General features: G+C 41.6%; 1 protein-coding gene across 1 annotated transcript; it reads left to right on the forward strand.

The window, feature by feature from the left end:
- The first annotated feature begins 2,957 nt into the window (after positions 1 to 2,957).
- On the forward strand, positions 2,958 to 7,353 carry XCL1 (X-C motif chemokine ligand 1). The gene is made up of 3 exons (NM_205046.2): positions 2,958 to 3,067; positions 5,452 to 5,569; positions 6,300 to 7,353. Exons 1-3 carry the CDS (start codon positions 2,998 to 3,000, stop codon positions 6,403 to 6,405), a joined length of 294 nt encoding a protein of 97 aa, NP_990377.1. The 5' UTR covers positions 2,958 to 2,997; the 3' UTR covers positions 6,406 to 7,353.
- Positions 7,354 to 8,403: the final 1,050 nt, after the last annotated feature.

Below are 8,403 nucleotides of genomic sequence, written 5' to 3' on the forward strand. Positions count from 1 at the left end.
TCTTATAGGGCTGTAGACCCTTCTAGGACACTAGACCATAGGGCACAGAAATGAGCCAAGGGGAAGGGTCCTGCAGAAGAGCTTGGGATAACTATAACTCCTGGTGGATGTGTTTGGCCTCTGTATCTCTCATGCATTTTCTAATCAAATCCAAGACATCTGTTCCTAGGCAATAATTGTGCATTATGATTTCACATAAATTCTCAGATTATGAGAATATCTGAGTTGGTGCTTCACCAACTCATGTGAATTCCCTGCCCAGAAAACAAAGTACCTGTTCATGTCTGTTGTTGTTTTTAATTCAATATATTCTACTAATGAATTTCAGTACTTTTAGTAAAGTTACTCTAAGCCTCAAATCAGACCATACATTTGTCTGCTTGTACGTAGTGCGGACTGTTGAAACACGTACTGAGGTGACAGCTCAAAAGTGAAGTCATTTGGGCAAGCCAGCAAGAGCTGACGCTATTTCCCCTTCAAATAACCTGACTCTCAGCTGTAAAACCCCTTATTTGGGGTTTGGGTTTTAAAGCAGTGCTACTGCTCAGGCAGGGAAGCATAACTGCTTAAGTCACACTACAAAACAGAGCCAAGGCAGGCTACTGAGCCTCCATCATGTAGAACAACGCTATCCTACTGTTGAGGACTATCCTACAAGTCCTCAACAACTACACTAGAACATAGAATAAATGTTAAAACAAGCCTGGTAAGAAGAGCTTTACAGGTTGAAAGCAGTGCTGAGATGTTTCTAGAATATGGGAGTATATAAAGCTGTTCATTTAATTTTGAATTGCTGAAGGGCTGTGGAGAGTGCTTGAGCATCCTGAGTCTCTACGTGGAGGAAAAGTTTGAAACCAGCTCTCAAGCATCCTGAACAAGCTCTAACCCAAAGCCTTTGGTCATCACAGAGTAGTGCCCCACTGCACCATGCCCAGCCAGCTGTGCTCTGGGAAAGCAGCTTGAGTAGCACTCCAGGAAAAGCCTCAGGGCTGCAGATCCCAGTCAGAAATTGTCGTTCCCACAACCCTAAATGTCTTAATTTTGGTATTTATTAGCCACCTTCTAGAACCTCAGGCTCCAGTTGTAGGTGACTGGTTTTCACCCCACATTTTACAGGAAGCCTGAGATATGAACTCAAGGCTTGTGGTTTTTCATAGCTGTGTAGGCTCCAAAGGTTAGGTACTGATACATCTATACATCCACATCTGTGCTATCCGCTGTAGGCATCTGCTCTCCCTAGGCAGAAAGGACACGCGTTAGCCATGAGATACAGCAGAGAGTGAAGGGCAGCTATTGTAGCATGCAAAACATCAGACCTGTAGCCAAGAGTTTGGGAAGCATCATCGTCAAATTAATCACCTTTATCCACAATTCAGACTGTACAATCAAAACAATCATACTTATCCATGGTTTTATCACAAGCTGCAAGTGATCTTTTCACACCAGCAAGCTTTGAAAGCATCCTACAATAAGTGAACCACACAAGAGTCAATCAAGCCCAGGAGAACGATCATTAGCATTCAACTTACTTAGAGCTGAGAAGCAGTAATAGGAAAAGTCCTCTGGGCACTTATTAGCAGTCTTTTTAATATGAATTAGTAGCAAGAAACTAGAAAGACCAGACATCTGATCATCTTGCACTTCGCTTTTGCAGAACCATAATTATATTATATGGGAAAAAGTGAGTTTCATACAACATTGCATCATCAGAGATCACTAAATATTCACAAAGCTTGGGGACTCCACATTATTAAGCTCTTCTCTAAGACAGACCTTACTGGACATAAATCAGGTTCACAGAAGGACAGCCCTGGAGGCCACAGCAAATAAGAAATATGAAGATGGGAAAAACTTGCCACAAAGCAAGTTCACTTCTTTGCTTCATCTTAATTTTTCTGAGCAATCTTAGGGAAGGACTGTACTTCCCCACATAAAGCAATTTATACTGAGGTTATCAAGAACTTGAAAAGTTGGAAGTAACTTGCTGAGATGAAACAACAGACTCCCATCTGCTCCAGGCTTTGCACTGACAGCTGTTCTAAATACTGCCTTCTGCTTTATGCATCAGGCAGCCTGGTTCCCACCTATTGATAGTAGGCCCAGCTGGGTCTCTGGAGGATTGAAAAGTGTGGCTTTTCAATTGGGCATCAAGGAAGATTTCTCCTCAGAGGCTCCAGATCACTGCAGGGTCATCAACCACCAGATCTGACTGCCCCAAGCCACATCCAGCCTGGCCTTGAATGCCTCCAGGGATGGGGCATCCACAACCTCCCTGGGCAACCTGTTCCAGTGTGTCACCACTCTCTGAGTGAAAAACTTCCTCCTAATATCTAAGCTAAACTTCCCCTGTCTCAGTTTAAAACCATTCCCCCTGGTCCTATCACTTCCCACCCATGGCTGTTTACGATTTGGCAAGCTCCAACACACACAGGAGATGGGACTGACAGCACTCCAAAGCTGCACCTTAAATTATACATTGAAGTGAAGAACAATCTACAGCTACAATGGAAAAAGCCGAATTGTTCCTGTTTCTATCATCCATTAGCTCACAATTCCCTTTCAAGCAGACCATTGGTCAAAGAGGTAAGCCTGAATGTTACTCTGTACCTCTGTGGTCAGGCTTAGCTACAGCACTGTAACTCGAGGCGTGAAAAGACAGGAACATTTGTTAAAGGTTTCCACTACAGAGCAAGAGCTCTCACTTTTAGCAGCTTGAAATAAACCTAACTTGCAGCACAGAAGCAAGTGCAACCACAGTGGGGTTTGAGCAGGAAAAGCCTTCACAGGGGGGCTAGTGAAGGATGGGTGGGGGAAAGGAGGTGGTTCTGTCACCAGAAAAAGTACTGCCACTCAACTTTTTCCACTTGCACTCAACCCCACCATGACGCCCCAAGAGTGAACACAAGAACTGACCACTGACTGACAATATATAAACTCTGTGAAAGGCACCTCACCATAACCACTTTCTTTTCTGCCTCGAGAGAGAAGCCACCAGCGATGAAACTCCACGCCACAGTTCTCCTGGTCATAGTCTGGCTTGGCGTCTTCGCTCTGCACACGGCAGAAGGTAAGTGTATAACCTAAGAAAGGAATTGCTCTACATTGCACTACTGTTCTGAAGAATTATGCAGGATTTATTCTCAGACAGAGCTGATGCATGAGATCAAACTTGCAAGAAATCCAGATCAGAGCTGCAAGGAAAAGGGGCTAAAGCAGATGGGGATTTATGGGAAATTTCATCTGACATTCTGTTAATTAATAGGTTGGCTTCTACCTCAATGCAAGGAGAGTTTCTATGGCTTATAATCCTTACAGAGCTTCTGTGCCTTCTCTCTCAAAACCATGACAGCTTAAAGATGCAATGCGATGTGGTAGATGCCCCATCCTTGGAGACATTCAAGGTCAGACTAGACAGGGCTCTGAGCAACGTGACGTAGCTTTAGGTGTCCCTGTTCATTGCAGGGAGTTGGACTACATGACCTTTAATGGTCCTTTCCAACTCAGACAAATTCTGTGATCATATATACGTTTTCAATTTTTGTTTAACCTTCTCAGACCATATAGTAATAAACAATTTTGATGCCCTGAGGTGTTAGAAGTTCTTCCAGTTCTGCATATCGAATGTTTGCTTCTTTCTAAACAAGTATTTCGGAATGAACAGATGACAACAAAAAGTGCAAAGAAAACAAGGTATTTATACAAGGATTTTTCTCCTCCAGGTTTCATACAATTTAATACCTTGTTGGAGATCACTTATGTGCACTGAAATGAACCATTTTTATTAGTCATGTTCTGAATGAGCTTACAACTAGTGATGTCTATGTCCATGACTTTTGGATTAAGCCATGTGTATCATGTAAATGTACTACATGTAGCACACTTACACAACTAGCAAAAGAGCACAGAAAAATCACAGAAAACACTCATGCAAGCCGTATGCAAACCCACAAAAACATGCAGATATAAGAACAGTTCACAAAACCACATGAAAACCAAACTGAGACCTGCTAAGCATTCATAAAATGATGTATCCACATGCTGAGTATGTTAGTGCCCCTAGAGCTAGATCTTTCTACATTCTCATATTTTGATTAATGCTGCTGCCGTTCATCTCAGCAACACGTAGCTAAGTGCTACCAACTGACAGTTTGTACTGCCATGCTCCAGGATATATGGTTTGGTTTTGTTCTCAGAAGCGCTATGGCTATTCCTTGCATTATTCCTTATTCATTTTCCCTGGAAATGATGTAGTAGAAGGGATACTAAGGCTTTAGTATAAGGGATATTTTCGGGGATAATAAAAACTGTGCAACTACCTTTGAGCTCTTTAATACTACATTTTGAAAAAGCAATTTGAGGGGTGCAGTAAGGTATGTTCTTGTACTGAACTGCAAGAAAACATATGGCACTGCTTCTGAGTAATGCAAGCTCAGAAGAAACTCCTTCAGGCAAACAAAACCCCAGGAGTTAGCAGTTCTACGTGCAGCCATGCACTGGCCATGCTGCAGCCTCTCTGCAGGCTAATGTGTTTGCTGACTGCACATTGCAATTATTTCAAATAAAAAAAGCTCACAGATAATAAGATTATTCAAGGCAGATATTATGGTTAGCAAATTGTACCTGAACTACTCTTGGGCTCCTCAAGCCAGATTCTCTATACATTCCTCAAGAATAAACCTCAGAATATAGCCACATTCTGGTTGTCGTGTTGTGCCTTTCCAAACCTATCTATCTTTGATGGGTGAAAAAAAAAAAAACCAGAAGCAGAAGTGTCCAGTAATATATATATGTACTTTGCTTCACTTAGGCAGCCATTTCTCATTATTACTACGTAATGTGACAGCTGCCCAGAGAATTTTATACTAATACAGCCTCCTTATTAATCACAATTGCATTTCCCTGAAACATATGCAAATGTTGGAGGAAAGAGGGGATTGGTTAGCACTCTATTGAATCTGATACTGGATTTGCAGCAAGTGCAATGCAGTCAGCATTCTGCCAGTTGAATCTCCTGTATTTCAACAGTTAGTATGTGTGTTGATGTGTTTTGGTGTGTTTTTAAATGCTAGTTTTGGATGCCTATTGAGATGAGAAAGAAGAAGCTTTACTTACTTTTCCTTCACACGGATAGCAGGGACAGTAATGCTGCATCACATTTAGGTGATATTTCAAAAATCTATCCAGAAAAGATGCACTACTTCATATGGGCACTATATGTAGATGATTTTACCATGAAGATGCCAATGGCATTTAAGAGACAGCAGGATGTCTCACAAAAGACATCCTGAGCTCTCTTGTATCACTGGTATTGTCTGCACATCTCATGAGATGCTCGCCTTCAAACCATAGCTGGAAATCAGCTGGAACTCATAATTTAGAAGAACGTTTTGTGGTTAAAATGTGAATACAGTATTGACTGCCTTTGTCATTCATCTGTCCTTCCCCTTGTAGGGAGCGTTGCAAGTCAGTCAATGCGCAAATTATCCTGCGTAAATCTATCTACACAGAAAGTGGACATCAGAAGTATTGTCAACTATGAAAAGCAGAAAGTTCCAGTAGAAGCTGTCATGTAAGTATCTAATGCACAGCCCACTTCCAGACTCAACTATGCAAACAAGCTTCCATCAAAAAGGGAAAAGGTGTCAGAAGACACTTGACAGCCCAGCTTGCAGACTCAGGCTAGTTCAGGTCACCCTTCCAGTTCCCTGTGAAGCAGTCAGTCACCTACCGAGAAGGGGAGAGACAAAAGGTAGCAGAACAGAGAGTCTGAAGACACATGTTGCTCATGAAAGCTGGCAGAAGTCTCACTGGATAACTACATCTTTCTGCCCAGAAGGTAGAAGAAATCCCAGTGAGGGCTTAGGCCCCTGTACTGGGCCAAGGGGAAGGGTCCAATGGAAGAGTAAGGAATAACTGGAATGCCTGGTAGGAGATGTGTTTGGCCTCTGTATCTCTCATGCCTTTTCTAATGAAATCCAGGATACCTATTCCTAGGAAATAACTGAGCATCATAATTTCACACAAATTCTCAGATTATGAGGAGTGCTACATTTGAAATTAAATATCAGCATATATGCATGTAACCATATATATTACATACTTACTCGTGCCACGAATAGGGAACTGATATTACTGGCTGCTGTTATGCCAAGTAACTATTTTAAACTCTAGCATGCAATATGGCTTTACCACACTCATTCTCATGCTCTTCATTAAAAAAAAAATAAAAAAAAAATAACAGCAAACCTGGCTTTGGGGACCAGAACTTAATGGCTGCCTGGCTTTCCTCCCCCCTGCAGGTTTATCACTGCAAATGGTATCAGGATCTGTGTACACCCTGAACAGAAATGGGTGCAGTCTGCTATGAAGAGAATAGACAGAAGACGTACTACCAGAAGAAGATAATCCTGTCCTTGGCAGGCACCTGAGGCCAACAAAATGGAATAGTCATCACTGCCACACACAGCAGGGAAGAAAGCCTTGGTATCTGCTTTTAACTCCTACTGGCAATAAATTGTCTGAGCAAACACGAACTTGTAGGAATCTATTAATCACTGGTTGAATGTCTGCCGGCTTTATATTATAGCTGGACTCTGTTACACCATTTATTGTCTGAAATGCTTGTCAATATTTATTTACAACTGAATCTAAGTATTTTCTCATCTTTGCTGTCATGACTAGTATAGGATTTAAGGGTGAACAGTAGATGGTTTCACATGTTACAGGGAAGAAAATTACCTCTCACAGAGATGGAAAAGAGTAGATGTCCAAGCTGATGGGGGTGAATGTTCTGCAGTGACTGCCGAGATCCAGAAGATTTCTGCATGATTTTACGGTTACTCAAACTTACATAAACTATAAGAAAGCTGACCTCATGCATCAGGCAGTCACCTGAGCAGCGCCACATTCAGAAGGAGATCCTCGGGCTTTCTATTTCTACACGCAGTATTGTACTGTTGGCTCTGATTTTAGACTCAGGCCGCTGTGATGTATGCACACTCGCACCAAGGGATGACCCGGAGCAAATTCAGGGCAAGTTTAAGAATGCAACTCTATTCAGACTTGTACTTTGGAAGACTTATCCTACTCTCTGACTTTCATTAGGTTACTTCAGTTACACCTTAATTTGAAACAGAATTGGGAAGAAAAAAAAAGTAATTGTTTTTGGTTTTTTTTTTCTCCACTGTTTATCTTGGAAGAAACAAGAACAAACCATGGCTAGAGGCAATGCTTCACCAACTCATGTGAATTCCCTGCCCAGAAAACAAAGTACCTGTACATGTCTATTGTTTTTAATTCAATATATTCTACTAATGAACTTTGAATATTAATAAAGTTATTCTAAGCCTCAAATCAGACCACACATTTGTCTGCTTGTACATAGTGCAGACTGTTGAAACACATGCTGAGTTGATGGTTCGAATGAGAAGTCATTTGGGCAAGCCAGCAAGAGCTGACACTACTTCCCCCTCAAATAACCTGACTCTGAGCTTCCTATATCATACTTCAGCCATAAAACCCTTTACTTGAGACAACACCTCATCAAAAGTTTGGGTACTTCAAGTCAGGCCTCAAGCAGCCCAATGATGACCCTCACATTATCAGAAGCAAATACACAGGAGCTGTGGGTAAAGAGAGAAAACTGCTGTTCAGAGAACTTGAGGGCTGGAGGACAGCTATAAGCATAGAGACTTCAGGCACAAAATTTCCACTGTATTACCCACATGTGCATAGCCTGTGTTGTGTCTAAAACACGGGCTTTTCATTACAGAACCTCTCAGTGATGCACATGAAACTACAGCACTTCCAAACAATGCTACAGAAATAAGATCACATACCTCTAAAAGCCAGGCCTGACTGTTCGCAGCTCTGGTCATATCTGCACATAGAATTTCTCTTCTGTGGCTCATGTCTTGCCTTGGCTTAGTCCTATGAAGGACTGCATGAGGAAATGCATTCACATTTCATTATGCAGGACAGAAGATTTTAAAGCAGTGCTACTACTCAGACAGGGAAAAAGGATGACTGCATATGTCACACGACAAAACAGAGCTGAAGTTCTCAGCATCTACACTAGAACATAGAATAAATGTTACAAGCCTGGTAAGAAGAGCTTTACAGGTTTAAAGCAATCCTGAGATGTTTCTAGACCATGCCAATATATAAATTAGCTTTCTATCATTTTGAATCGCCTAAAAGAAGACCCCAATCCCTCACATTATAGAAAACAGAAACACGTTCTCTTCACCATTATCAGAATATTAGCAGACTACAAAACAAGGTTACCTTCAAAAGTATCTCTGTGGTATGTTGTCTCAGACAAATACAATCTGCTCCCACTTATGAGAGCAGAACTGTCGTAAAATATGCTTCTGGCAAGCAGGACTTTAAAGCTCATACTCA

Source organism: Gallus gallus, chromosome 1 (genome assembly GCF_016699485.2).
Source record: "Gallus gallus isolate bGalGal1 chromosome 1, bGalGal1.mat.broiler.GRCg7b, whole genome shotgun sequence".
Lineage (NCBI taxonomy): Eukaryota > Metazoa > Chordata > Aves > Galliformes > Phasianidae > Gallus > Gallus gallus.

Excerpts from the sequence above, each read along its gene's own strand:
- XCL1 (NM_205046.2), top strand. The coding sequence starts at position 2,998 with ATGAAACTCCACGCCACAGTTCTCCTGGTCATAGTCTGGCTTGGCGTC. Across the intron at positions 3,068-5,451 it reads CGCTCTGCACACGGCAGAAG|GGAGCGTTGCAAGTCAGTCA; the intron begins GTAAGTGTATAA and ends TTCCCCTTGTAG. Across the intron at positions 5,570-6,299 it reads GTTCCAGTAGAAGCTGTCAT|GTTTATCACTGCAAATGGTA; the intron begins GTAAGTATCTAA and ends TCCCCCCTGCAG.